The 27378-nt window shown below is 50.0% G+C and overlaps 10 protein-coding genes and 1 non-coding gene across 11 annotated transcripts; 6 read left to right on the plus strand and 5 right to left on the minus strand.

Moving 5' to 3' along the window:
* Positions 1 to 22: 22 nt before the first annotated feature.
* AFUA_6G11420 (acyclic terpene utilization AtuA family protein) lies at positions 23 to 2855 on the minus strand (the record flags this gene model as incomplete). The annotated part of the gene is made up of 3 exons (XM_745932.2): positions 1977 to 2855; positions 1586 to 1920; positions 23 to 1534 (listed from the first exon to the last, which is right to left on the minus strand). Exons 1-3 carry the CDS (start codon positions 2002 to 2004, stop codon positions 23 to 25), a joined length of 1875 nt encoding a protein of 624 aa, XP_751025.2. The 5' UTR covers positions 2005 to 2855.
* A 1226-nt stretch (positions 2856 to 4081) lies between these two features.
* On the plus strand, positions 4082 to 6624 carry aldA (aldehyde dehydrogenase family protein). Its single transcript, XM_745933.2, has 4 exons — positions 4082 to 4779; positions 4853 to 5633; positions 5741 to 6161; positions 6214 to 6624. Exons 1-4 carry the CDS (start codon positions 4532 to 4534, stop codon positions 6441 to 6443), a joined length of 1680 nt encoding a protein of 559 aa, XP_751026.1. The 5' UTR covers positions 4082 to 4531; the 3' UTR covers positions 6444 to 6624.
* A 170-nt stretch (positions 6625 to 6794) lies between these two features.
* AFUA_6G11440 (pyridoxamine 5'-phosphate oxidase family protein) lies at positions 6795 to 7582 on the minus strand (the record flags this gene model as incomplete). Its single annotated transcript, XM_745934.1, has 2 exons — positions 6795 to 7142; positions 7190 to 7582. 2 exons carry the CDS (start codon positions 7580 to 7582, stop codon positions 6795 to 6797), a joined length of 741 nt encoding a protein of 246 aa, XP_751027.1.
* Positions 7583 to 9881: 2299 nt separating this feature from the next.
* AFUA_6G11450 (Zn(II)2Cys6 transcription factor) lies at positions 9882 to 13121 on the minus strand. Its single transcript, XM_077805085.1, has 6 exons — positions 13021 to 13121; positions 12065 to 12757; positions 11772 to 11977; positions 11293 to 11681; positions 10639 to 11235; positions 9882 to 10583 (listed from the first exon to the last, which is right to left on the minus strand). Exons 2-6 carry the CDS (start codon positions 12423 to 12425, stop codon positions 10139 to 10141), a joined length of 1998 nt encoding a protein of 665 aa, XP_077661216.1. The 5' UTR covers positions 12426 to 12757; positions 13021 to 13121; the 3' UTR covers positions 9882 to 10138.
* Positions 13122 to 14138: 1017 nt separating this feature from the next.
* Positions 14139 to 17085, minus strand: AFUA_6G11460 (putative nonsense-mediated mRNA decay protein Upf3). The gene is made up of 2 exons (XM_745936.2): positions 16584 to 17085; positions 14139 to 16529 (listed from the first exon to the last, which is right to left on the minus strand). The coding sequence occupies exons 1-2, from the start codon at positions 16832 to 16834 to the stop codon at positions 15035 to 15037; spliced, it is 1746 nt and encodes a 581-aa protein (XP_751029.1). The 5' UTR covers positions 16835 to 17085; the 3' UTR covers positions 14139 to 15034.
* Positions 14395 to 14694, plus strand: AFUA_6G11455. The gene has a single exon (XR_013344525.1). It is a non-coding gene; the product is annotated as an uncharacterized ncRNA (small nucleolar RNA).
* Positions 17086 to 17104: 19 nt separating the features above from the next.
* Positions 17105 to 18781, plus strand: sitA (TOR signaling pathway phosphatase SitA). The gene is made up of 4 exons (XM_745937.3): positions 17105 to 17436; positions 17494 to 17884; positions 17939 to 18270; positions 18319 to 18781. The coding sequence occupies exons 1-4, from the start codon at positions 17283 to 17285 to the stop codon at positions 18606 to 18608; spliced, it is 1167 nt and encodes a 388-aa protein (XP_751030.2). The 5' UTR covers positions 17105 to 17282; the 3' UTR covers positions 18609 to 18781.
* Positions 18782 to 19104: 323 nt separating this feature from the next.
* Positions 19105 to 20817, plus strand: AFUA_6G11480 (putative phenol 2-monooxygenase; the record flags this gene model as incomplete). The annotated part of the gene is made up of 3 exons (XM_745938.1): positions 19105 to 19617; positions 19673 to 20554; positions 20611 to 20817. 3 exons carry the CDS (start codon positions 19105 to 19107, stop codon positions 20815 to 20817), a joined length of 1602 nt encoding a protein of 533 aa, XP_751031.1.
* Positions 20818 to 21514: 697 nt separating this feature from the next.
* Positions 21515 to 22207, plus strand: AFUA_6G11490 (NUDIX hydrolase; the record flags this gene model as incomplete). Its single annotated transcript, XM_745939.1, has 1 exon — positions 21515 to 22207. One exon carries the CDS (start codon positions 21515 to 21517, stop codon positions 22205 to 22207), a length of 693 nt encoding a protein of 230 aa, XP_751032.1.
* Positions 22208 to 22258: 51 nt separating this feature from the next.
* Positions 22259 to 22663, minus strand: AFUA_6G11500 (putative dipeptidase; the record flags this gene model as incomplete). The annotated part of the gene is made up of 1 exon (XM_745940.1): positions 22259 to 22663. The coding sequence occupies one exon, from the start codon at positions 22661 to 22663 to the stop codon at positions 22259 to 22261; it is 405 nt and encodes a 134-aa protein (XP_751033.1).
* A 197-nt stretch (positions 22664 to 22860) lies between these two features.
* AFUA_6G11510 (flavodoxin and radical SAM domain protein) lies at positions 22861 to 26278 on the plus strand. Its single transcript, XM_745941.2, has 2 exons — positions 22861 to 23331; positions 23389 to 26278. The coding sequence occupies exons 1-2, from the start codon at positions 23307 to 23309 to the stop codon at positions 25668 to 25670; spliced, it is 2307 nt and encodes a 768-aa protein (XP_751034.1). The 5' UTR covers positions 22861 to 23306; the 3' UTR covers positions 25671 to 26278.
* Positions 26279 to 27378: the final 1100 nt, after the last annotated feature.

The following is a 27378-nucleotide window of genomic DNA, read 5'->3' on the forward strand; positions in this document are numbered from 1 at the left end:
AGCCTACACAACACGTCCACGTCTACAATTTCCCCCTATTCAAAAACTTCACAGGCAAATCCACCCACCTCGCGCGCAAATACTCCGCCACATTCTTCCCCAGAAAATCCACGGTGGTCGTGATCCCAACTCCCCGATCCAGCAAATTCCGAAACAAGAAATGCACAGCCCGTAGATTCGGCAGTTCGAACCGTTCAATTTGCAACTCGGGATTCGCGTTATACGCCTCACCCAGGAGCTCCTTCGCCTTTGGCGCGGACAGCAACGAGCGGAGCCAGAGGTACTCGTCGTGATGGCGCACCCAGAACCCGCAGTTAGCGTCTGGGCCTTTATCGCCGGAGCGCGCATGCACAATCCAGCCTAGGGGACCGCGAATTGTCGGACCGAAGTCTGCTTGCGGATTGGCGGGGGAGTCTGTGATGGCCTGTGAGGGCTGTCGGTGCGGGTATTGGCGGGTCGTTGGGGGAGGAGGGATATCGATGACCTGATTCTTCCAGGGGAGGTGGGCTTGGTGCTTTATGTCCTCCTGAGGCAGCAGTGTGACGTAGTACTCATGGACGGGTTTGGGGAAACCTTGGCGCAGGTCCAGGTGGAAGGTGGCACCTGGGTATCCCTGCATAATGTTGTCTGTGATGGGACGGAGGAATTGCGACGGGGCGAGGTCTTCGGCTCTACGGGCCTGTGCGACGACTCGGAAGGTGACGGTGGCGCTATCTTGATCTCTGGGGTCATCCGGCGACGAGCCTAAGGTGGAAAACTTCAAGGCCGAGAAACTGGACGAGTACGGCGAGAGGAGGTGACGGATCTGGTCTTCTAGCATCCTCGCCTTGGCTGCGATGTCTAATCCCACCAGAAACCATGAGGCTTCTGCTTGGAAGCCGCCATGGGCAGTGATGCCGACCTTTGTGGTTGGCGGGGGAGGCGCAGAGCGAACGCCGCGCAAAGCCACACGGTTGACACCCAATTGTTCGAAATGGACGTCCGTCAGTATAGCAGTCACATCGGAGTTGAAGTACCACGGGCCTTGAATCTCGTACAGCAGTTGCGAGGAACATGTGTCGACGGTGACAGCACCACCGGAAGAGTATGATTGCTTCGTGATGACCACCTGGCCGTCTGCCGAGATCTCTGCAATGGGATATCCGATATTGGTCCAGCCATCACCACCGGCGTTTTCCAGCATCTTGAAGCCCGTAAAGTTACCGCCACAGACGTAGTTGCTGCATTCAATGAGGTGGCCAGCCACAAATGCATTTGCCAATTGATCAAGGTCATTGCGGTCCCATCCGTGATACCAGTACGCTGCACCGATCACGGGCGACGCGTCTGATACTCGTCCACACAGAACAATGTCGGCTCCTTGAGCGAGAGCCGCAGCGATTCCGAGACCCCCCAGGTAACATTGGCCGTATATTGGCTCAAATGACCATTCTGAGAGTATCTCGCCAGTGTAGACGTTGCTAAACGTGGATTTCCCAGACTGTAGAGATTTCTTGATTGTAGAAAGAACTTCATCGCCTGATACCCAAGCAACCTGTACCTAGTCAGTGTATGCCTTCAGTGTGGCAAGGAAATGTTTACTAACCTTTAACTTCAACCCTTTAGCTTGTACCATTTGAACTACCACCTTGTACAAACCTTCGGTATCACAATTTCCCGCATTGACCGCCAGCTTGATCCCATGTTTCGCCAGATCTTCTAGCGCCGGTTCTAGGGCCAGCAGGAAGGAGGGCTCATACCCCGGCATAGATGCATCCTGATTACCCTGTGCTTGCAGCTGGCCAACCTTCCGTGCTGCCCCTGTGACCATGTTGGCTTCGCTCATGAAGTCCGCGACGATCACATCAACTGGGTCCTGAGGGTAATTGTGCGCAAATTCAGCGATAGCATGGCGCCGGTCAGAGGCAGAGCCCGAAGCACCTTATTCAGTCAGTATTGACGGATCGAGCAAGACTACACATAGATCACCAAATCACCTGCGATGCGAATTGGGCGAGTCCTCATCGTGCCGGTCTGAGGCTAATTCTGATATAGCAAGTAGTTTCCAATGTCAATGAGCAGACTTGGCCAGCAAACACTGCTCGATCCAAAAAGCCAGACACACATGGGCGAAAGAATCTACTTGATAATGTACTGTATAAATTGATCGTATCTGGCTTTGTTGCGCATGTAGCACCGAGGGAAGATGGCTCGGTCCTCGGTCTGAAATGCGGGGTTAGCGTCAGCATACAATCTGGGGTAATGCATCTGCATAACTCAGTCTACGTTCCTTTGAACGTGACTCTATCTTTGTGCCCCATTCTCGAGTTGGCAGTCTGTACACAATATATCAAGCTTATCAAAGTGCGATCCAGAATTTTGTATCAAAACCAAGCAATTCCCCACTTTCAATTAGGTCTCTTCCAACCCTGACCATCAAAGCTGTTTCATTGGCAAGCAACACTTCCAGACTTCTCCTTCACGTAGTAATCACTTGATGATATATGTGCAGTGTACGGCACATCTTCATCATTTTCTGATTGACTGAGGCCAACCACTCTTCAGAGCCCTTTCTATGCGGCCTGATGTTAACATCCACAAAAGTGTTTTCATAACGTGGTTCATCAAGTCATTCCGAGCGTATCGAATCGTAGGAAGAGCTGAGTAAGTATCAGGCCAATAATCGACGTTTCGCTAGTTCACGAAGTCAGATATCAGATGATGAAAAGCGACTGTAAAACAAGCATATGTTCTAATATGGTTGATTGAAGCATATGTTCTGATATGGTTGATTGAGCGCTTTTGACATTGGCTTCGTCTGCAGTCGGAGAAGCGTCAACCTAGTCTGAATATACTATGCCTCTTGAGTCTTTCATGCCTTGTATCTAGAAACCTTCAATATGTTTTGACTTGGTGCTGGAGCTGGACTCTATGATCAATACCTAAATGTTGCTATGTGTCGCCATTGTGCACGAACGACCGATCAGTCTAGGTTCAACATGCCAGCAGCAAAGGGGATCTTAACCTCTCAAGGCATCAATCATATTTGAGGGGCAGTCTAGAGGCACCGGACAAGGTACCATGGACCTTCTGGAGCATCGTGCCAAGTGCCAGCGTCGACTCGTATCACATGCTCCATGCAGATCATCTAATTATGGAACGTCTACAACTTGTGTTCCCAAACGCATCTATCTAAATTATTTCCCCCCTTCACTTATGATTATTAAATGTCTGCGTAGTTTCGTATAGGGTTTGCATATGGTACAGAGTCGCTATTGGAAGATGGATACATGGTTCGGTAGGGGCAGTGAACAGTGAAAGGGAATGTAACTTGGAGTCAGGAATCTTAGAAGTTGCCTGAAACCAATGAACCGACACCCTGCAGGCGATCATTGGGATCCAAAACCGGGAGAGGAGGCTAGATTCAGAGATTAAAGCCTCGTGAAGGACCTTATTGGCGAGCACCTTTCACTACTTACCTATTACATACCCCATAGACCTGACACAGCATCTGACACAGCATCGAGGGGTAAGTTCGATGTTGAGCGGTGAGCAATGGGCGTGGTCTCGAAGCTTTGAACTGTTGAGCAAATGCAATTCCGCACTGTTATTCCGCATTCCTTATCTACTCCGGTAGTGTCACCAGAGTATCCATGATCGTCATTCGTGCCAAGAACGTAGATAGGTACTTTTAGGAGGTGAAGTGGGGTTAAGCTAGGTTTCCTTGCTGCAGCTGGTTAGTCTCGCCTTGCCTCGGCTGTACATTTTCCGCTTGAGGTAGCCGCTAGACCCCTTAGTGGCGCTGTGCATCCGAGGAAACAATAAGTTTGATGACGGGAAGAAAAGGAATCGCTCTTAAGTCCATTGGTAAGCAACCCAGCCAGACTGGGTGCCCTCGGTGCATTCGTGATCTTCTCCCCGAGACCTGGAACAGTTTCGCTGCGCATCTTGCCTCGTTCGGTCAAACTTCCGCCCGTCAACCTACTAGGGTCCTTAGTATCATGTGTACAGAGTACGTACTCCGTACATAGTATGCAGTACAGTGGACTAGCGTGGGGAGGGGTGGTATTTTGGAGGTTCAGTCCAGATGACAATGGATATTGTCAATGGAGTTCTGCCATTAAGCTTCATTTTATGTAGTACAGAGTACAGTCTTCAACACATCCCTGTTGTGATTCCGCCGGTAACTACGAAAGCTGTCCATTTCCGACGAGCATACTCCGTACTAGTATACCCTTCATTACTCCTGTTTTACGTGTTGGCTGTTTAAGATTCACCAGCAGCGGAAAGATGAGCCCAGTTTCTCGGGCGAAAATCTCTCCGCCTGAGCAAAACAGACGTCGTCGTTGAGCAACCAAAGCTAGATACCACTAGGGAGCTGCAGGACTCCACTTCTCTACCCCGTTGCTGTTGATATGCGACTTATGAGTGGCACAGAAAAACCAAACGGGCAGAGGCAAAACAGCAACCCCGCAACAGAGCGGGGGCCCATGAAGAGTTCCTTCGAATCCATGTGGCAATCTTCTTGCATCCTATTACGTATCCGCCTCCCATGGCTTCTCCCCATCCCCCATCCCCCATCCGCCTTTGCCCCTCCTCCTTACCGGCAGCAGCTCCATACAGCTTGCCGTGGTTGACTCTCTTACCTATAATAAGGAAGTGTCCTCCCTTTCTCTGTCTTGACTCTGTGATACCCCCTCCCCCCCCTCCCTATCAGTCGCCATATCCACCCCCCACCATGTCTGACCTTTACGCCACTATCGAGACTCCCCAGGGCAAATATGAGCAGCCCTTGGGTTTGTATGTTTTCCCCCTGCATTCAATCGTCACTTACTCTATTCTTCATGTCGTTCTAATTGCTTCTCGTTCCTAGGTTCATCAACAATGAGTTTGTGAAGGGTGTTGAAGGCAAGACCTTCGAGACCATCAACCCCGCCACCGAGCAGCCCATTGTTGCTGTCCACGAAGCCACTGAGAAGGATGTCGACATTGCCGTTGCCGCTGCTCGCAAGGCATTCGAGGGTCCCTGGAGACAGGTTACTCCCTCGGACCGTGGCCGTATGCTTAACAAGCTGGCCGATCTGATGGAGCGCGAAATCGAGACCCTCGCTGCCATTGAGGCCCTTGACAACGGCAAGGCCTTCAGCATCGCCAAGCTGGACATGGCCGGTGCTGCTGGCTGCATTCGCTACTATGCTGGCTGGGCTGACAAGATCCACGGCCAGACCATTGACGTCAACCCTGAGACACTCACCTACACTCGCCACGAACCCATCGGTGTCTGCGGTCAGATCATTCCTTGGAACTTCCCCATGCTGATGTGGTCGTGGAAGATCGGTCCTGCCGTCGCCACTGGTAACACTGTTGTCCTCAAGACCGCTGAGCAGACTCCTCTGTCCGCCCTCTATGCCGCCAAGTTGATCAAGGAAGCTGGCTTCCCCCCTGGCGTCATCAACATTATTTCCGGCTTCGGACGTACTGCTGGAGCTGCTATTGCTAGCCATATGGACGTCGACAAGGTTGCTTTCACTGGTTCCACCCTTGTCGGACGTAACATCCTTCAGGCTGCCGCAAAGAGCAACCTCAAGAAGGTTACTCTCGAGCTCGGTGGAAAGTCCCCCAACATTGTCTTTGAGGATGCAGATATTGAGAACGTACGTTTTAGTCCCATTAATGCCCCGCCCCCGTTTCTTTACCAAATTGCACCCTCATAGCACCATGGAAGCATTCCTGTCTAACATATCTTGCGAAAAATCTGTAGGCTTTGAAATGGGCGTCATTTGGAATTTATTTCAACCATGGCCAGTGCTGCTGCGCGGGATCTCGTATCCTTGTCCAGGAGTCGATCTACGAGGAGTTCCTGGCTCGATTCAAGGAGCGGTCAGAACAGAACAAAGTCGGCGATCCCTTCGATCCCCAGACGTTCCAAGGACCTCAGGTTTCGCAGCTGCAGTTCGATCGCATCATGGGCTACATCCAAGACGGAAAGCAGGCGGGTGCAAGAGTTGTTACTGGCGGAGAACGCCTTGGTGACAAGGGATATTTCATTAAACCCACTATCTTTGCGGATGTCAACGGCGATATGAAGATTGTTCAAGAGGAGATCTTCGGCCCTGTTTGCACAGTGCAGAAGTTCAAGACCGAGGAGGAGGCCATCAAGCTTGCTAACAGCACCAACTATGGTAAGTGTATCCAGCCACCCAGCTGGTTCACCCCCGCTAATCTCATGCACAGGTCTTGCCTCTGCTGTCCACACCAAGAACGTCAATACCGCAATTCGTGTATCAAACGCCATCAAGGCTGGAAGCGTCTGGGTCAACAATTACAATATGATCTATCCCCAGGCACCATTCGGTGGCTACAAGGAATCGGGTCTTGGCCGTGAACTCGGCTCTTATGCTCTTGAGAACTATACTCAGGTCAAGACAGTACACATCCGGACAGGCGATTGCCCGTTCCCCTGAAGCAGTGACACAGTGCGCTTTCGAGGGAAAGTACTCTGATTTAACGAATTCCTTTGTTTATCACGTTCAGGCCTAAAAATGCTTTCAAGGATGGTGGCTCTCAGATAGGAACAGTTAGTCCAATGAATGATAATTAGCGATGCCCAATCACCTGGATCCGTACCTAGATTCGAAGCCGCCATCTACTTGACATACTTGTAGCAGTAGTATTAATTCACTAGCGGTATGCCGACTCCATGGCAGACATGCAGCAATCAAGCCAAACCTTACATCATAAAAGTCAATTAAGCTCGGTTCATGCAACATCACTTCGTTGTTTCCTAAGACTCCGCGAGCACTAGTATGGAGCTACTATACCTCGTAGCCCATCCATCGAAGAACAGTCATAGCAAGGAGAAAACACAGCAACGACGTCTTCACCACGTCAATCTCGTCTTCATGGCGCCGCAACCAATTCCGCACTCGTCCCACCCACACGTACCCCCCATCATCCCTGATCGCAGACCAAAGCCCCGGCAACCCATCCAAACTGCTGGCATTCCACTCCCGCTGATATGAGCGGAGCTGACCCTTCTCCACCGACTTGCGGACAAAATGCCCGAGCGTCTCCCGATCCTTGAGGTACGGTTTCGGCTCGTGAGTCTCCGGGTCCAGTTTTAGAGCCAGTTGCGGGACCCCGAACCCGCAGGAGGTTTGGACCTGCACAATCAATCAACAACCTTTAGTCATTGGTCAAGGAATCAAACCTTATAAACGTCCAGCCGGATAATTGCCCTCGCCCCGAGCACGCTCTTATTCCCCATGCGTTCGAGATAGGCCCCGAACTCGGGCTGATCCCACTCTATCACCGAGCCAGAACAGAAGAGGCGCAGGATGCGCGGCGCAGCGTCGAAGGAGCAGAAGAGGACCGTTATCCGGCCATTTTCTCGCAGGTGGCAGATGGTTTCGCTGCCGGAGCCGGTTGCGTCGATGTAGGCCGCTTCGTTGGGGCCGAGGATGGCGAACGACGCATTGGGGAGGCCCTTTGGTGAGACATTGATGTGTTTGCCGCGGAGCGGGGCCGAGGCTACGAAGAAGACGCTCTGGCGGAGGGTCCAGTCGTGGAGGTCTGGGGTGATTGATGGGTAGAATTTACCCATGGTGTGGTTGATGGATGAAAGAACCTCAGATATCCATATGGTACTCTGCAGTGAGACGTTAATAGACGTTAATAATGACGGTTGATAATGCACTAGTCACTGGTCACCTGGCTGAGACAATGCAGGATTCGTTTTCGGAGTCGTACACAGACTCCGCAGGGTGCAGAAGTACATCTTTCCTCCTGCCTCCACGGCTTACCATATCCAAATAATCGCCATTATTGGAGGTTTTATTTTCTTAGTCGCACCACCGTGGTTATTATGAAGTCTTGTTATTCTGCTTCTAGTAAAACTTGTGTCTGGGACCTCAGGCTTTTCAGGCAGGGCGCGTATCACGAAAAGGAGCCATCTTCCTAAAGCTTCTCGTCTCGGAAAACATTTTGACTGTTAGTACCAATCTCACATCTATCATTCTCGAAACTGAGACTGGAGTCTTGTCTCTCCATAAATATGTTTGATACTGGCTAATGTTGTAGTGGGTAGAATAACCTGAGCCTTCTCGCGGTGCATTACTCCGTATCCCGAACGGTCCCCAACGATTCCTCCACATCCAGTGGTAACTTCATCTTCGGTGAAATCCATACTGGTGGCCCTGTGCAGAAATTGTTTAGAATTTGAAGGGATTGAATGGATAGGGTCTTCGCTTTTTATAGACATACAATACCACTAGGCTAAAAGGGTGTCTGGACCATGTATTTGTCAGTTTAGGGTTACATGTTCAATCTGACACAGAGACTTGTCACGGACTGTGTCTGAGACATCATAGAATTTTCACAGAAAAAGAAGTTGTACACTTCCTCGATTGCACCTAGTCACCACAAAGGACAAGAACATATCCCAGACATTGCCACAGACTTTGTCCTCACGTGTACTTCTATCAGGCATAGACTCTATAAAGAGGGCCGGTACAGTCACTAAGTAAACAGACACTACGACATGCTCCCGCCACAAAGCTCGTCCCAAAGGGATAATTGGCATCGTCGACCAGGAGTAAATCCAACGGTTTCCATAAGGAACATCGATGCTCATATCTATTTGGAGACAAAGGGATGGAGGATAAAAGACTCGATCTGGCCAATCTTTGTGTTGCTTTCCAGAATCTTTGCTTCCCATCTCTTCAGCCTTCTATTTAAGATAATCAAATTAAAAGAGTAGTGCTGCATACTAGCAGGGCGACTTCGCATGCTACGGTATCCACATTGAGTTCGAGAAAGGGTTATGACCGAAACAGATAGTTGTTTGTTGTGAAGAACACAAGGTTAGAGCCTCTATAGCCAGGCGCATGCCACCCGTCTCTACATTCAGCAAAGTCAGGTTCGTCAAACGAAAGGAGAAATCCGGAAAGTATAGAGAGCAACGTACCTCTTGTAAGCTCAACCATTCTCAGGCGGTACGAGAGAACTCTCTGGTGGCTTGTTCCTTCCTAAAAGACACTTTCAAGCTTTGCCAGGCTATCCTTGGACCAGTAATTCGATTGCAGTCACATCAGGGAGCTCGAGACCGATGATTCTCGACCGGAACAGACGTATTGATGCTTTCGAGATCATCGAGGTCTACCCAACGGGACATGCAGCTGGTCTTCTGCGGAGTATAGGAGGTTTTTCTCCCTCTGCGGGTTGCAAAGAGGACGATAAGTCGACGACCGAGCCGGAGCCTTCTATAACGGCCCTGACGGTGCTCGAGAGGCATTTGAGGGGCCTTCGATAGCTCTTCCGTTGCTCACAGGTCAGCGAAAAAAAAAGTCAGCGGAAAATGACAGGGTTATAGAGATAATCTCTGTCAGTGAAAGAGGAATACGAGAGCTAAGAAGAGGGTATTCTGGATAGAAATGGAAGATGAAGTAGAAGCAAGTGTGTTCTTACTGGGAAGTTTGCCAGAATGTACCTTCCTTTCATATCCATATTAGCAGCCTGTCAGTTAGAGGCAATAAGAACTGTATCACAATGTCAAGCGATATTATCTAAAGAAGAATTTATTCCTCATGTAGTAAGTCACTTACTTTCAGAGTGAAATTGCTTGATTGAATGAGAAGACTAGCGAGGAACGCAAGAAAGAAAAACATGTTGACGGAGATGTATAAGGTGGAGAAACATCAAAGAATAATTGACCCAGTATGTGAGGTAAGTCTTGAGAGTTTCTGTGGCCTGGAGATGGTAGTGAGCGCCTTCTATACTAGGAGGAGAGAGTCTGAGATATTAGGACCATATAATTAGACGAGTATTCACCAGTACATAAGATTGCCATGTAGATAAGCTCAGCTTATTCACCTTCCCAGATTTGGTAGAATAGAAAGAACGAGGGATTTAATAGCAGCGTGTAAGGCCTCACATTCATATCCTTTGTGGCGAAAATAGCTACGACTTCCCAAACAGATCAAGATGACGCCATCTGTATTCCATAACGCGCTGGGTATGCAAGCATGAAATATGGAGCATCATCGACATACATACAGTGAGAACGGTTGGCACAATACCAAACGGAAGGCCAAATCAAGCAGATAATTAGCAGTACGACTTGATACAATGCAGTACTCTCAGTTTTATACAGAAGACACAGTCACAATGGGTTCATATCACTCGTTCTGTCCTGCAGTGGAAGTGTTTCTTCTGTGAAGGGGAAGCTATCCCAAAACGGCAGTTCCATGCACTCCCATTCCAGTGGGACGCTATTAATATCAAAGGGACTCGTCAGTGTGGCTAGGTTAACAGTGGCCGCGCCCTCCGTCTGGCGTGACGCCCTGCGGCCATTCAAGCTGAAGAGCTTGCTCACATATTGACTTTTGCTGCTTTGATCCTGGTTCGAAAGTCTTTGGCGTTGTTCGGCGATAGCGTTGCGGAGAAAGGAGAGTATCTCGTAGTAGTGGCCCGCTTGGGCGGACTGCTTGGAGAACGTGTGGAGGATGTCGATGGCGCCAATGAAGGCTTCTTCAAGATCGGGGTTTGGGTCTTTTTGTGAGAAGAGCGAAAACCCGACAACTAGAGCTGCAGCGAAGATGAAGGCTCTAATGAGATAGTCATTTAGCATGTGCAGTACGTTAAGTCTTGTGTACAACTCACTTCAGGATACACATGTTTCCCAGGAGTAGGTGGGAACGATGAATTTCCAGGCAAGTTTGCAGCATGTAAAGAGCCGAGTCTGTGCAGGCGAGAGCCAGCCGAGAATGCACGGGGTTCTCTGAGTGGACATCACCCAGACTTCGTTCAGCGAGGCTGTCAAGTAGTCGGGTCAGCCGAACACCAAGCGTTGATATCAGGAATGGTCTCGTCACAACGATGATGGCAAAGTGGTAGGAACAGGCGATGTGCAGGCTGCCTATAACCCGGTCCTGAGCAGCAACACACTCCTGTTCTGTGCCTGGAGGTGCAAGCAAGGGCTCCGGTAGACCATCGCTCCACCGCTTCAGCTTCTCCAGTATCGACTCGGCGACCTGCGCCGAGGCTGCCTTTTCGCTGTACAAGCGGATGATCGTTTCATCCAGGATTTGGGCAAGATTATATAATGCCACAAGCCGTTCCTCTGCAAGATCGTTGCGCTGTAGTGCCTCACTGATGCTGCCTCCCGACTCCGACCGGAGTGAGGCTGTTGCGGGGGGTCGTCCGAGGATGGAGCTGACGAGGAGATCAAGGCTGCATAGACTCATCCAAACGCATGCTCTATTTATGATTGTGCATTAGCTCGGAAGCGATGTCACAGTGAAGCCATGGAGGTACCTTCTCTGCTGTTCGCTGACCGATAGCGAACCAGAGACATCGATGTGTAGACCGAGTGCCACAGCTGCTCGAGCGGCCACGCCAAGATACATGAAAGCAGCATTTCTACGGCACGCCCCGAGCATGTAAAACGACATCAGCAGAAACAAGCTCACCATTTCCAGGCTGGGATTCTCCAGCATGCTAACGAACGCCCGGCGTTGCCCCCTCGCAAAAAAGAAGTGCTCTATTTGCACTTTTGTTGGATCATGCTTTTGCGACTGTGCGCCAATGGCAATCATGATGTCGAGTAAAGCCGTTGTATGTTGTGCATGGCCAGTGTCAGAGCGCTGATTGCGGAGAAGCTGCCTCAATTCGGAATCCGGCATCAGATAGAGGAAGCCACTTGTCTGTCGGGCAAGATGATCAGCGAGTTACATTTGAATAACTCGACGACGGACTGGATGCAATAAATCTCGGGAAGTTCTGGTGTATCTTACTGAAATCTGGTATGCTCTGAGCAAGGATTCACGCTGCTGGAGGTCCAGCTGGTCTTCAAAGTCCGGCGACACATTTCTGGGTGCTTCCGTCTCGAGCATGTCTTCCAATTTAACATTGTGTGAGAACTGTGACGGGCCTATGTGTTGGGTGACAGTATCTCGGAGTAGTTGCAGGAAGGATAGCGACGCAGCCCTGCCCACATACACTGGATAGCATGTCAACACTCAAATGCTTCGGAGTGAAATCATCTGTTACCACACACACACACACACACACACACACACACACACACCTCTTTCCCCTTGCAGGCTACGCAACATTCTAGGACGCGTTTTGTGTTGTGCTTCAGGGGAGGCTAATCCCTGGTCGACAGAGGTCTCGAGCGATGCATGACTCTGAGAATCTGTGGAAGACAGTACCTGGGACGGCATAATAGCAGTAACAGGTCCGCTTGGCGCATCCGGCGTGTTGGGTTGCCTTGAAGCTGAGAATGACTCCCTTCGCCTGCTTGGCATACAGGAATGCGCCTGTCCCTTTCGGATGCAGTTTTGGCACGGGAACGATCCGCTACATCTCCTCTTGGATGTTCTGCAGAATAGACATGCCTCGTATGCCCGCAGACGATTGGCGGGATGCACTTTGGGTCGTGCCATGGCTGATTTCAATATCTAATATAGATGGAGTTCCACATGTCCATGTCGTCGGAAGTGACACGGCGGTCGAACTAGCTTGAACACCTCCGGCGATATTTTATTCGCGGCACTACAGGGGATGATAAGGTCTCCCCGCATTTGAGCCATGCTTTTTAAGTTTTTATGCGGCATATCGGTTATCGTCGCCGTTGAAAGTGTTTGGATTGGTCAAGCGACGTCCATGTGGGCGGGGAAACGTGTTGATCTCCAAATGTCCCCGTTCCGACTTCCGACTGATGAGTCTCGTGACTTGACATATCTTAGGGGTACGTCGATATTTGTACTGACTTCAACTAGATCTAGTTAGCCATGTGTCGTCATGATTGATAGAATCAACTCTATAGCATATCATGGTCGAGGTGTGGGCGGGTCCTCCAGGGATATCGAAGACATATTTGGCAGCCGACCAGAATGTAGTACGCAGCAAGATATATATATGCACTTATACCCGGTACAAATCACAATAACCTTACAGCTCACACATCAATAACTTCGGCAAGATCTAGCTTGTTCTTGGGTAATACAGTAGAGACATAACTCAATATTATGATCTTACAAGATAGAAATTGGACCTGAAGAGGCTCCTGAGAAGCTTTCCGCGTTTTAGAATGGGTATTGGTATATTAATGGTTTATGCGCAAATCGAATTTAGATTTTTGGCCCCTTATCCGAAGGGATAAACTTACAATGTTCCTTTTTTTTTTGCCTCGTTTCTTTCGTAGACCGCCCTCGGATCACATGTTCGAGACCTGGATCATCGAATCAGAGAGCAGTGGAAATTATCATCACAAAAAGTCGTCGATGACAGGAAGCGGCTGACAGGGAAGGCAGCTACTACAATTCCCCAACTACTCGAGTTGTTCTCAAAGCGGCACGTATTGATTTTGGCACTATACGTCTTATTGTCGAGTCTCAGACTGTTCAATGCTTCGAACACGAAAAGATCTATGTATCTCGTAGTCACATTTTGCATGCTCGAGTATCCCAACATGGAATGCAACCATGAGGAGCTCAAGTTCTCCATGTCGATTGCCAGATGCAATCGAAAAACCACTTACATGGTGGAGTGGGTGTACTTGAGGACTCCTATGTTATTCTCCTGGAATCTTGCAGAAGTGTGATGCTTCGATCCATCGTCACGGAGGCCTTTGTCCCCACACAGATACTGCCTGGCATTGGATGAATGGAGTCTACAGTTATCCCTGAGCTTGTAATTCTGTTCTCTGCTTTGGTGGGAAGCCCAGTACACCATACGTGCATGTGTTCGATTTCGGCATGCCGAGATACATAAGGAGATAGTCGGCAATGTAGTCAATTTAACAGGTCAGCCATAAGCCGGCAAATATGGATAGTCACGGATACGGAGTACTGCTCGTATGCCACTTGACCTGTCTGTCAGAGAAAAACCCAGCAATGGACAAATCAGGATTGTTCACAATTATGTTCTGTAAGAGAAATCCATGATCACATAGATGCTCGGTTGACAGGACCACCTATAGCAAGTACTTTGTAGGAGGTTCTCCTAACGCTTGGCTTCAAATCCAATCAGGATATCAGTGAGTTACTGTTTGTCATCGCATCCTCATGAAGTCGCTCAACAGCCACTGAGAAGCAAATATTTGGGAGACCATCCCTGATGTTGAAATTTTACGCTGGAGCCCATTCACCGGTGAGCTCGGGGACAGTCTGGCCAGTGGAGCGGAAAATCTTCAACTAACTCTGATTGGTACCACAGGTAGCCCCACAGAACAAACCGAGCAAACATGAAAATTTTCGCTTGAGGTTAGCGCACTCGCTAGCGCCTGCCCGCAAATATAAAAGGCCCCGAAATCCCATGCATTTTGGAAATCAAGCGACTCTACGTATGTCATCCCCCTCCCTACCTTTGGGAAAACCTCTCAACTGCAAGTCAGAACATTTTGCTAACAGCTTTACTACAGTTCAAAGAATCACTTTAGAGTAGACGTCCCACCTCTGAGCTCTTCTAAAGAGCCACAGAATCTCCACCCTTGCTGATGACTGCTATGTCCTCGATGCCCTAAAGTGAAGCCGTTCTTACTCCCGATTCGACCTTGCTTCGTTCCGACGCTCTGAACGACTTGTTGCAAAACAAGCTTGTTCGGGCTGTTGGATGTTGCTCTGGTCCAGGGAGTGGTGATGATCTTGACCTTGTCCTGACGTCTAGACTTCGGTCGGTCGGACTTGGTGGGTGTCGAGGAGGTCTGAAAGGTGTCAATTTTTACACTTGATGTTGGTGTAATCAGGCGATCAGAGTTTGCTCAAATTCTCTCTTGTTTTAGATTCTGAAGAATATAATTTTTACATGACTAGTTCATTTTACTTCCAAGTAGACTATTTGTAGATTGAGATTGCCGTCAACTTTATTCATAGAATCACATTAAATTGCTCATTGACCTGCATGTCTATGCACACATTCACATCTATCTTCTCAGGGTCGGTCTAGGGAGGCTTGTGATAAGCTTTCGATAAGACACGAAAATTTCGTTTTCATTGAAGTCATCAGATGGGTATCACTACTCCTTAACATGCAACATTGAGTTCCTAAGTTCTCATTTCGTCTCCCCACCAGTCTTCCCACTAGGTGTGTTTGAACTGGCATTTGCTCCGTTGCCCTTCGAACCGCCCTTGTTCCTGGATCCGCGACCTCCACGTGGTCCACGCGACGAGGATGGTGTCGCTGGTCCAGATCCTCCATCTGAGCCCTGCTTGGCACCACGATTGCTGTTGCTGTTGCTGTTGCTGCCATTATTCGGGGCGGGTTGCTCGCTTCGTCCCTTGCCGCGAGTCTTTTCTGCACCAGGATTGGCCTTGCGTTCAAGCACGACGACTTGGCTCTGCGCGACCGTGACAGGACTAGCGGCAATTGCCTTCTGAAGACCATCCGGCTCTGCAAAGTCGATGTAGCCAAACCCCTTCTTCTTGTCAATCTCCACCTTCAAGATCTTTCCGAAAGGTGCAAATGCGGTTTCAAGTAATGGTTCTGTAACTCCCTGCGATGGATTGGCATGCTTGAGGAATGCCTGTGTAGCCGTAGGCGAAGTAATTGGAGCGGCTGGCTTGCCTTTCGCTGATTTCGACTGCTTCTGTGCGGATGGTGCGCTTGTAGGGCCTGCATTCGGGCCAGACTGAGCACGAGATGGTGCTGGCTCGCCTGATGGAGGTGTAGCATTGGCTTTGCTCCTTGGAGTTGATGGTGACATGGGCTTCCCAGACTTTGTATCCTTCTTGCCGCTATCTGCAGTAATAGCAGCGTCCGGTTCTTTCTTGCTCGAGTCCGTCTCTGTCGAACCACCCTTACCAGCCCTCCGACGGCCGCCTGAAGGTGCAAGCCCCAAGTCTCGTTGAAGAATCTTGGCTGCCACAGCGATGTTATTACGCTCGCGTTTCCGTTCAGTTGAAGCAGGCTGAGCAGTATCTTTGCTAGTATTTTGTGTCGCTGCTGGTTTAGCCGCTTGCTTAGCAGCAGCATTGGCGGCCCTGTTTGCCGCTTTCACTGCTTCTTTCGACGCCTTGTCTGAGGCCCTTGACTTCTTCTCTGCCTTGTCTCCAGTAGGTGCCAGGGCAGCATCCTTGTCCTGACGTTGCAAAAGTTTCTTGGCTTGTACCTTCTCCGATTTGGACTCCTTCTCGCCTTTGGCATGCCTGGAAGACTTGCTGGAGGCTTCTTTCGCTTTGTTGGCCTTCTTTTCCTTGATATACTGCACGAGAGGCGTAGTGGTAACGGTTTCCTTCTTTTCTTCGGCGTCGGTAGGTGTATCAACAGTGGTAGGTTTTGTAATCGGCTGTGTCAGACTTTCGAGGAACGCGATAAATTCGGGATCTTGGTCAATTGTACCCTGGCGGGCATCCTTCCGTACACGACTACCAGGAATTTTGGCGTAGGGAGCGAACTCTAGAGACGGCGGTCCCAAGAGTACGGGATCATTGAACGTGTTGCGAGCATCTACGAACGATGTTTGTCGGACTTTATCGGATAGAGGCGCAATATGCTCGCTGGATGTAACATGGATGTAGGCGCGGGAGGGTCTCGAAGGTTTGGCATAGCTGTATCGATGTCAGTTGCAAGAGACGGTGAGTTGATCGTAGGCTGATACTGACTCTTTGGATACCTTGCCTGGCTTGTACTGGTACCAGTCGACTTTTCCTGCTCCAACCATCCACTCTGGACCCATGGCATTTTCGAACTCAGATTGGGTCAAACCCGGTGGTAACCGTCTCACGAGCAACTTGAGTCGCGGAGCAGGGGGCTTCGGAGCCTTCCTAGAGGTTGTTGATGTATTCTTCTGTGTGGCAGCTGCAGGAATCTGAAGTACCCCCCCTGTTGACTTGCCGTCGGAAGTCTGCGTCATGATGAACAGTTATGAGGGTTGCGTGGGATCTACGCTCCGACTGGATTGCGACGAAACGTCAATCCCTAAGAATGAAGACGCTGCGGACAATCTAATATTCAAGAAGACAAGATAACAAATACTAGTGAGAATATAGCGAAGTTGGTTCTAAGTTGACGGAAGGTATACCCTCCGGTTCGAGATGGAAACCAGCTGGATAAGTTCCGGCGAGTGAACTACGGGATACGAGGGCCGCCAAGCACGCGACCCTGCACAGACGATCAGGGCCCAATTTCCTGCGGGGAAATAATACGTTGCTTTCATCCTTGTCCAGACCCTCCGCCGTCAATTAACTATATCAAGAAAGCAACTTTATCTGCCGTTCTGCTAGCTCTCTAATTTTACCTAAATCCTCTCACTAACTCCCTCAGACTTTCCCTTCGTTGCTTCGTTCGTCCGCACCCGCACCATGGTGGACAACAAGATCCCTGAGCCGGGACCAGCCAAACTGAAGCGCAATGCAGGTCCAGACGAATGGCTGGAGGCAGCAAAAGATTGCAAGTATCTGTCAGAGCAGCACATGAAGCAGCTTTGCGAGATCGTCAAGGAGTACATGATGGAAGGTGAGTCTGCTCAGGGATCAAGGGATACACTCCGGCTCTGACAAAGTATCTCTGAAGAATCAAATATCCAGCCCGTATCGACACCGGTCACGATATGTGGCGACATCCATGGCCAATTTTACGACTTGCTTGAGCTTTTCCGGGTATCGGGCGGAATGCCCGACGGGTCTGAGGCGGAGGCCCCGAAGACGCAGTCAGCTGTCATTACATCGGACGATATCGAACCTCCATCTACGATCTCAGATCCCAAGCTACGAAAGAAGTTGAGAAATACCTTTGCGCCGGAGGATGGCAGCGAAGACTCCAGTGCGAGCCAAAGAGACCGGTCCTCGAGCTCTGGGTCAAGGGATGTCGAGCTCAAGCGGAACTTTGTGTTCTTGGGTGACTATGTCGATCGTGGATACTTTAGTCTGGAAACCCTGACATTGTTATTATGTCTCAAAGCAAAGTGAGTGCTCGTTCTAACTGTTTCTGTCATATACTAGTATTGACTTCACTCTAGATACCCGGACAGGGTAACACTGGTGCGCGGAAACCACGAGTCTCGTCAGATTACGCAGGTGTACGGGTTCTATGAGGAATGCTTTCAGAAGTACGGAAATGCCTCTGTATGGAAGGCTTGTTGTCAAGTGTTCGACTTCATGACATTGGGTGCCATCATCGATGGTAGAGTATTGTGTGTACATGGAGGATTGAGTCCAGAGATTAGAACCTTGGACCAAGTTCGTGTGGTTGCCAGAGCCCAGGAGATTCCGCACGAAGGCGCCTTCTGTGACCTTGTGTGGTCAGACCCAGACGATGTGGAAACATGGGCTGTCAGCCCCAGAGGAGCAGGTCAGTCTTGCGTTCATTGATGCCAGCTCAAATACTTACCATCCATAGGTTGGCTGTTCGGTGACAAGGTGGCCGACGAATTCTGTCATGTCAACGACTTGACGTTGATCGCCCGGGCGCATCAGTTGGTAAACGAGGGCTACAAGTATCATTTTGCGAACCAAAACGTGGTTACTGTCTGGAGTGCGCCCAACTACTGTTATCGATGCGGAAATCTGGCGTCCGTCTGCGAGATTGGTGACGACCTCAAACCGACGTTCAAGTTGTTCAGTGCTGTCAGCGACGACCAACGACATGTTCCCGTATCGCGGCCGGGCCGCAGCGAGTACTTCTTGTAGAATACCTCTTTCGCGCTCTCCTTTTTGGCATATTCTCTGAGAATTTCCGGGTATACCTGATCCGCATTGACGCTGGCGTCCTAGCATGCTTGATGGTCTGTTTTATTTGCCAGTGTAGGCATGTGATGATGATTTATATAATGATTTTAGACCCGCTAACGATACTTTCATCTATGAGCCCAAGAGGGCAGCAGTATGGCTTCATCAGCTTGTATACTTCCACTTTAATACCTTGCATGCGTGCAATAGACTCTACCCGTTCCATATATTCTCAATCCATTTTGTTATGACGGTCCTCTTGATCTCAATTGTTTGGTCGGTAATTGACCGAGGCATTACCTGCCGACGCCCGGGATGCATCCCGAACTCACGGGATGCGTTCCGGCCCCGGCTCCGAGTATACCATAAAGAAGCAGACCATGGCCACTAATCCGGGCAAAGGTCCTTCTCCAGGTCAATCACTCTTTTTTTATTTGTCTATATTCAACTCGTTCTAATGCCCGAAAAAGTTGATGTACTCATCTGCGGGAGCGGATCCGCAGGCCTCTGCGCAGCGACGTGGCTCGCGCGGTACGGCATCCGGTGTAAGGTGCTGGAGCGCCGCGACGGGCCCATGACGATGGGACAAGCCGATGGTGTGCAGTGCCGGACTGTTGAAATATTTGAGAGCTTTGGTATTAGCGAGGAGCTACTGCGTGAAGCGTTCCATGTGCTGGAGGTGGTGTTCTGGGCCGATGATGGATCTGGTTCGATCAAGCGTACTGGTCGGACGGCGGATACACAGCCGGGTCTGTCGCATCAGCCGCATGTTATTCTTAACCAGGCTCGGATTAATGGGCTGCTGATTGAGAAGATGCGGGAATGGAATAATCAGGAGATCGACTACGGGTACACCGTGACCGGCGTCGACGTGGACAGCCAGCTGGCGGCAGATCCGCAGGCGTATCCTGTCAAGGTAACTGCTGAGAAAAACGGGAAGACTGAGATGTTTGAAGCTAAGTATGCGCTTGTATGTCATTCCCAATCACTGATTCTTGTGATCAGGCTGTCTCTGACGTCTCTAGGCCTGCGATGGTGCTCATAGTACCGTTCGGAAAGCACTCGGCTACAACATGATTGGGGATAGCACTGATGCTGTCTGGGGTGTCATGGATATGATCCCTCGCACCAATTTCCCCGACATCCGCAAGAAAACCACTATCCGCTCAAAGGCAGGAAACCTTTTGATCATCCCTCGGGAAGGTGGTAGTCTGGCTCGCTTTTACATTGAGCTGCCTGCCGGCACGAAGCCCAAGGAAGTCAAGCTTGAGAATCTCCAACAGACAGCAAAGAGTATTCTCAGCCAGTACGCAATCGAGTTCGTCGAAACCGTCTGGTGGTCTGCGTACTCCATTGGCCAGCGGCATGCAGACTTCTTCCACAAGGATTATCGCGTCTTCCTTGCCGGTGATGCTTGTCATACGCACTCCCCCAAAGCCGGTCAGGGCATGAACGTCAGCTTGCAGGACGGGTATAACATAGGCTGGAAGTTAGCCACTGTTCTAAAGGGACTGGCATCGCCATCGCTGTTGGAGACATATGTCCTGGAGCGACAGAAGGTGGCGATTGATCTGATCAACTTCGACCGGTATTTCTCCAAGCTCTTCTCCTCGGGGGGCCAGACGTCTCCCGCTGAGTTCCAGGAGGGATTCATCAAGGCGGGCAAATATACTGCTGGAATGACGGCGCGGTATGACCAGTCACCCATTACTTTCCACGTGAACGAATCAGACAAGCTCTCGACAAACGTTGTCGTTGGTATGAGGCTGCCCAGTGCCCAAGTGGTTCGCTTCAGTGACTCGAAGCCCATGCAATTAGCCCAGTCGCTCAAATCGGACGGCCGTTGGCGAGTGATGGTATTTATTGGAGATATCAGCTCGGCCGAGACTAAGACAAAGTTGAAAGCTGTAGGTGGCGCTCGCCTTAGTGAGGCCTTGGATGAGTCTTGCTGACCTCATGGTAGATCGGTGACTATCTCTGCTCAACAGAGGGCCCTATTCAGACATTCCGCCCCAAGGGAGGTGATATTGACAGTCTTATTGAGCCCATTCTGGTGGCTCATGGCAACCGCCATGCCGTAGAATTGGAACAGATTCCTGAGTGTTTCTACCCTGTGACGGGGAAGCATCAAATCAGAGGCGGGTCTCCGAATCTCAAAAATTCTTCATGATAAGATCTGCTAATAATTATTAGACCTTCACAAAATCTACTACGACGATGAAAGCTATAACAAGGGTCATGGTCACTGTTATGAGCACCTCGGGATTAGTCCCGAGAAGGGCGCAATTGTGATTATCCGGCCAGATCAATGTGAGAATCCCAATCGTCAATTTGAGTAGCTAATACTAATTCTTGTACAGATGTATCTGCAGTGATGAGCCTGGATGACTATGCACAGATAGGAAAATTCTTTGCGGGTTTCCTGATACCCCAGCTTCCTGGAAGCAAATTGTGATTGACTTGATTACAGAAATCGATATGACAGTGACATTTTCGACTTGTGTATAGTTCTGTAGGAGCCTATATATATCTCAATGATGGCGAGTAATAGGCAACCGCTTCGTATCAAGATTGATCTATGAAGATGTGGGGGTTATCGTGTGATAAGAACTCGACCACCCCACATTCTCGTCAAAGGATGACTGTTTCATTCAATATTTGCATCATCTGAGGTTCAAACCTAAATAAAGTAAATACGACCGCTTATACTATCGGGAAGATTGATCGAGTCAGCTTTCGTATCTCATGAGTCATCCAACCTCCGGTTGAACGAACAAAACGGCCAAGGACTTATCTTGAAGGGTCGAGAACACTAACTCGACCCCAGAACATAAACATCGCATTATTGTCTCAAACCAAAGATCGACATGGCAGATTTTCCTGGTTTCATTGTGGCTCCTCACCTCGCCGAATACAATATCCCTCTGCCCGAATTCGCCGCGTCGAAACCACATCTAACAGATTTTGTCGTCGGGGGACTGGTATATTCTCAATCCCTCGAAAAAGACAATGATGCCACCGCATCGACGAGCGAAAAGCCTGTTACGCGCGTTCTGCTCCTCCAACGCGCTGCCACTGACTCCTATCCCGGTTACTGGGAAGGACCAGGAGGGATGTGCGAGCGCACCGATGCAACACTGCTAGCCGGTGTAGCGCGCGAAGTCTTCGAGGAGACCGGGCTCCACGTTTCCAAATTTGTTGATTTGATTGCGATTGACGAATGGGTGCGGATTTTGCGGAATGATTTGCACCGTGTAGCCAAGTTCACCTTTTTGGTTGAGGTGCATGAGGCGAGTAAGAAGGCTGGTGTGCCGTCTGAGGATGTAGTGGTGGGAGTTGCGCCGGAGCGCTGGGAGGATGGGGTGAAGTTGGAGCAGGCAGAGCATCAGGCGTTTCAGTGGGCGACGGAGGAGGAGGTGCGTGAGAGTCTAGAATCAAAGGGCAAGTATGAGATCCTGAAAGATCAGGGTAGGAATCTGTTGAAGGGGTTTCAATTGCTGAGGAGGATTACATCGGTTGAGGGGTGTGAGGATGATACTGTGAAGGCAAGGGCTGCCTGAGGCTTGCAATTCGCGAGGGCAGGTTTGGCACATCTCATCATGTCTTATGTGTTATGCAGCATAACCTGATACTGTTACTCCGTACATGGTTTGATACGCAGGCTTAGAAATGACCGAGGAGAAGGAACCTGTTACCGTCATAAGCAAGGTAGACGGTAGACCTATATTGCCTTCCACCAGCAGAGCTCCTTCAGCTTGCACCTGCAGGATGACCTCGTCGAGTTGCTTCCGCACGCGCAGTAGGTTCCTCTCTGCGACCTTGGCAGCATCCTCATGACTGACATCCCGTCGTAGAAGCTGTGCGATTAAGTCGCGGAATTTGGAGGCATCCTCTAGACTTCGAGGAACAGTCGGGATACCGTCAAAGTCGCTACCCAAACCAACATGTTCAACACCAACCAGACCACCAATGTGCCTAATGTGATCCGCAACTTTTCTAAGGGTAGCATGCTCCATATCAGTTTTTGTAGCTCGTCTAGGTAGTCCGACGTAGTGCACGAGATTGAAATGGGCGAGTAGTTGACCATAATCAGCGAGTCTTTTGCCTTGTGCACGGAAGCATTCATTAGGTGGACTCATCATGCAGTGAACATGTAACCAATCTCGGTTGATTTTGCCCTTCAAAAAAGGAGGATTGCAAGGACATAGCGATTACTGCTTATTATTTTATTTCAGAGTATAGATCGAAATGAGCCTTAGGGTCCTGATTTCTGCCTGAGGTGTCTACCTTCAACCCAACAAGCACAAAACGACAGCAGCCAATCAGAGTCTATCTGAATAGGGGAAGTTATCCCACAACTGCCTGAAGTTACGTCTTTAATCAAAAGCTCTTGCAAGCCGAAATAGCCAGTTAAACCGTCAGTTCTGCAAGCACTATTCGGTCACCTTCATCTCTGAATGCTCGGAGCTGCTTACAAACAGAGGGACCCGATTTGTGCCCCTCTTGGCTTCTCCGCACTTGGTCCGGATCGCCATCCGTTCGTCAGTCAATTTTATCCCGCCTTCTCAAATTTCTCTCCGCGAATGCGACAACGTATTCACGCCACAACTTAGAAAGAAACGAGTTTGCACTGCTGTTTATTGATTCATTGGAATCATCATGGCGGAGCACTCCACAGCTGAAGGTTTGACGAAATGAGACCATCCCAACAATATCTTGCTGACCGATAGTTCGTTTATAGGCCTTTTGGTCTTCTGGCACTCTTATCGTCTACTGTTCCTGGTCGCTCTCTCAACCGTCTTCGTCGGTTTACGATTCTACCGCAAACTTCAGTCCAGAACAAAAACCACTGCCTCGTCTTCAGTTCCGCCATCACCCCGAAGCCAATCCCCCGAAAAGACAGAGAAAGGCGTCTCGCGTGAGAGCAGCAACAAAGCAACGGCACAGAAGGCTGAACAGCAACCCGCCCTGGCCAACGGTTCAGCAAAACCCACTTCAGGTCCGAAGAGAGTTACCGGTAAAAAACCATCGAAGGTTGCTGGACGACGAGGACAAACAGAGGATGCGGAGCCCCTTGCCTTTATCCAACCCATCATCTTTTACGCTTCTTTGACTGGCAACACCGAAAGATATGCTAAAGTACTGCTGGATGAATTGCGCGTTGCGGCGCAAAAGCGGGCTGATTTGCGGGATCGCGAGCGTGGCCTTCTGCCCCCTCAGATTTACGACCTCTCCTATGTCGATCTCGACGACTACTTCACCTCTGCACCGAAGCCTCCGCCAACCTCGCCCGGTACACGTTACGTATACTGCTTATTGATCCCTACCTACAACATCGACAGTATCCTGAATACGTTCCTTGACCATCTCAACGAGACTCATAATGACTTCCGCATCGACACAGGCCCTCTGTCGAGTCTCGCCGGTTACTCTGTTTTCGGATTTGGTGATAAGGAAGGCTGGCCTACCGAGGAGGAAGGCTTCTGCTCTCAAGCCAAAGAGCTGGACAAATGGATGGCCAAACTAACGGGGCGGAAACGAGCATATCCTTTGGGATTGGGTGATGTTAAAAGTGACGCTGAAACCTCCTTGAAAGAGTGGTCTCTGGGATTGCAAGACATCCTTTTTGACATCCTCGAGAATGGTGGACTGGGAGAAGGCGTACCTGGCAGTGGAGATCCCGTGGAAAGTGACGAGGAATTGGACGATGAAGACACAGACAAGGACAATACTCAAAACGTCATGGACTTAGAGGACATCAAGTTTGGAGGTGATCAGAATGCGGCCGGGTCGCCAATCCCCGTGGATTTCACAACTACAGGGAAATCTTCCTCTGTTCAATCGACCGAGAAGGAGATGGTTCCAAAGACATCACCGACATACGCTGCTCTGACAAAACAAGGCTACACGATCGTTGGGTCTCATTCTGGAGTCAAAATCTGCCGCTGGACTAAATCTGCGCTGCGTGGCCGAGGTTCATGCTACAAATTCTCCTTCTACGGTATCCGATCACATCTTTGCATGGAGGCTACACCGTCGCTGTCTTGCAGTAATAAGTGTGTCTTCTGCTGGCGCCACGGTACCAACCCGGTCGGAACTACTTGGCGTTGGAAAGTGGATTCTCCCGAATTGATCTTCCAGGGAGTTAAGGAGGGCCATTACAAGAAGATCAAGATGATGCGTGGCGTTCCTGGTGTGCGAGCCGAGAGATTCGCAGAGGCCATGCGCATCCGACACTGTGCCTTGAGTTTGGTCGGCGAACCGATCTTCTATCCTCACATCAATGAGTTCCTGGACCTGCTGCACGGCGAACACATCTCCAGCTTTCTGGTATGCAATGCTCAACATCCTGATCAGCTCCATGCTCTGCGTCGCGTTACTCAACTATACGTATCTATCGATGCAAGCAACCGTGAGAGTTTGCGGAAAATTGATCGCCCACTGCATCGGGATTTCTGGGAGCGCTTCCAACGTTGCTTAGACATTCTACGGGAGAAGCGCCATGTCCAGCGCACTGTTTTCCGTCTGACCTTGGTCAAGGGATTCAACATCGATGATGAAGTCATCGGCTACGCAGATCTTGTGGAAAAGGCACTTCCATGTTTCGTCGAAATAAAAGGTGTGACTTTCTGTGGCACAAGCACCACGGCTGGAGTTGGCTTGACCATGCAGAACGTACCTTTCTACGAAGAAGTCGCCCAGTTCGTCACTGCTCTCAACGCCGAGCTGCAGCGCCGTGGCCTGAAGTATGGCATCGCCGCGGAGCATGCGCACAGTTGCTGTGTGCTGATTGCCTCGGAACGGTTTTACGTCAATGGCAAATGGCACACTCGGATCGATTACGATCGATTCTTCGAACTTTTGGAGAGGGAGAAGGCCGATGGCACGTCTTTTACCCCCGAAGACTATATGAGGGAAACCGAGGACTGGGCTCTGTGGGGTAATGGTGGTTTCGACCCGAACGATCAGCGCGTATACACCAAGGGCAAGAAGAAGCATATGCAGATCACGGCAGAGCCTTGAGGAGAGGTGGCCAACACTTCTGCCAAGAATTACATGCCTACTGAGACCGCCGCCCGACTGCAGTCTACGTGAAGGTATGGTTGCCCCCATGCTTCTCCGTCCACAGGACAGTTCCGGCGGGACGACAAGCACACCGCAAAGACCTCGGGCTCTGATGTTCGGTTGCATCGACCTGGGGCAAGCAACGATAATAGGGACCGTCGTCATGCGGCGGGAACCTTGAATTCATAAAAGCCAACCTCTCTGCCGCCTTCTATCTGTTGTTCTTTCGTTTATTCCCACCGCAAGGAGATAGGTCCCGTTCCTCAGTAAGCCAGGAGCACCTCAACACACAGACCCAATGCAGATCTCATAAGAAAGCAATGGTCGAGCCAACTTGATCAGGCTCAACATGAAGGAGGTTGGGTCTGAGATATAATGTGCCGATTGGGGTAATGCCCTGTCAGGGCTTTCCATGGGACGGGTGGAATATACCTACAACTGATGAAACGAGGGCATACCAGAGAAGCTGCGGAGTTAGATGCTTCCGTGACAGATGTAGTACCTGGTAGTTAGCCTAATTTCAAAGTAACACAGTTGTTGGAAAATTTTAAAATTTGCAGAGCCAGACAAGGCATCTCGCACAGTGTCGGCGCTGGGCCGAGGACTGGCTGGCTACTTAGTAGTGACATTGTAAACCTCTACGGCTAACACTGAAGACTTCGCGGTGTTATACCGGATCATGTCTAAAACTCGCAGGCGCAGTCGGTTCCTTAGATCGAATTCTTCCCCCTCCCCAGCATTGGTCCATGACTGATTCAAAATGGTAGGAACTACTGCTTCGTCGCGGTCTTCAGGTAATGAAATAGTGCCAATCATGGCTCTGCTTCTTAGACAGTATCCAGGTTTCTGTAATCCAAGCTTTGCCACTGTTATTCTTCCGCCGGGAGACATATACAGATTCTCAATCAGCCAGATTGGATTCCGCCCGTTACATCTTTATATCTTTCAGTGCTTTATGCCAGCCGTAAGCTATCGACTGCATGCTGCCCAAAGGCTAAGAAGCTCGAGGCGGGTTCTTCGCACGACAAGCAGCCATAACGTATACCGGAAACTCAGCTTCCAAAACTCTCGTCAGGATCTAGATCAGAGAAGGTCCACGTCTCAGCTCCTAATTGAAAAAAGAACAAGGCGTGAAAAGGGATCGCCTTACATTTGCCGACCCAAACCTGAAGCCAAGGCGTATCTGGAGCTTATAAGTGCGGCTGATATTGCAGGTTTCAAACGTCGGTGTCAGAGAGTGCGGTAGCCGATGATGTCTCCACAGGTCGTCATCAAGGCTCACTGTCGAGCCAGCTGGTGTGCCAGAGGGATGTGCTTGTTTGCGCACGTTGCTGACTGTTTGCAGGACGTGAAGTTGCAACCTGCTTTCGACGAATCCATGTGCTCGTACCTCGGTTGTTTCGAGGAGCATTGACTGGAAGTCGTTCAGGATGAGGTCGTAGCCGGGTCCGGTGATTCTCGTCATGTATATCGTCAGGGGGATTGGTTCACCGAGGAGGAGACAAGCTCCGTCTGAGAGTCGGATATCAATCTGATAACTTGTCGGTATGGGCTTCTCGCGATTACCTGGGTTGAGAATGACTGAATGTCTCTCAATGAGGGTATGTGAGGGAGGGTTGAAATCGGTAACCGGATAGAAGGTTATATCTCGAGTCTAGACAAGATT

This window comes from Aspergillus fumigatus, chromosome 6 (genome assembly GCF_000002655.1).
Source record: "Aspergillus fumigatus Af293 chromosome 6, whole genome shotgun sequence".
Lineage (NCBI taxonomy): Eukaryota > Fungi > Ascomycota > Eurotiomycetes > Eurotiales > Aspergillaceae > Aspergillus > Aspergillus fumigatus.

What these genes read in the sequence shown, in the direction of transcription:
- AFUA_6G11460 (XM_745936.2), bottom strand. Translation starts at nt 16,834, where the DNA reads ATGACGCAGACTTCCGACGGCAAGTCAACAGGGGGGGTACTTCAGATT. An exon ending in CCAGGCAAGGTATCCAAAGA is followed by an intron (nt 16,530 to 16,583) that starts GTCAGTATCAGC and finishes ACATCGATACAG; the next exon opens with CTATGCCAAACCTTCGAGAC.
- aldA (XM_745933.2), top strand. Translation starts at nt 4,532, where the DNA reads ATGGCTTCTCCCCATCCCCCATCCCCCATCCGCCTTTGCCCCTCCTCC. An exon ending in TATGAGCAGCCCTTGGGTTT is followed by an intron (nt 4,780 to 4,852) that starts GTATGTTTTCCC and finishes TCTCGTTCCTAG; the next exon opens with GTTCATCAACAATGAGTTTG. An exon ending in AGGATGCAGATATTGAGAAC is followed by an intron (nt 5,634 to 5,740) that starts GTACGTTTTAGT and finishes AAAAATCTGTAG; the next exon opens with GCTTTGAAATGGGCGTCATT.
- sitA (XM_745937.3), top strand. Translation starts at nt 17,283, where the DNA reads ATGGTGGACAACAAGATCCCTGAGCCGGGACCAGCCAAACTGAAGCGC. An exon ending in TTATTATGTCTCAAAGCAAA is followed by an intron (nt 17,885 to 17,938) that starts GTGAGTGCTCGT and finishes ACTTCACTCTAG; the next exon opens with ATACCCGGACAGGGTAACAC. An exon ending in TGTCAGCCCCAGAGGAGCAG is followed by an intron (nt 18,271 to 18,318) that starts GTCAGTCTTGCG and finishes TACCATCCATAG; the next exon opens with GTTGGCTGTTCGGTGACAAG.
- AFUA_6G11450 (XM_077805085.1), bottom strand. Translation starts at nt 12,425, where the DNA reads ATGGCACGACCCAAAGTGCATCCCGCCAATCGTCTGCGGGCATACGAG. An exon ending in TAGCCTGCAAGGGGAAAGAG is followed by an intron (nt 11,978 to 12,064) that starts GTGTGTGTGTGT and finishes CATGCTATCCAG; the next exon opens with TGTATGTGGGCAGGGCTGCG. An exon ending in GGAAACATGTGTATCCTGAA is followed by an intron (nt 10,584 to 10,638) that starts GTGAGTTGTACA and finishes CTATCTCATTAG; the next exon opens with AGCCTTCATCTTCGCTGCAG.
- AFUA_6G11510 (XM_745941.2), top strand. Translation starts at nt 23,307, where the DNA reads ATGGCGGAGCACTCCACAGCTGAAG. An exon ending in GGAGCACTCCACAGCTGAAG is followed by an intron (nt 23,332 to 23,388) that starts GTTTGACGAAAT and finishes GTTCGTTTATAG; the next exon opens with GCCTTTTGGTCTTCTGGCAC.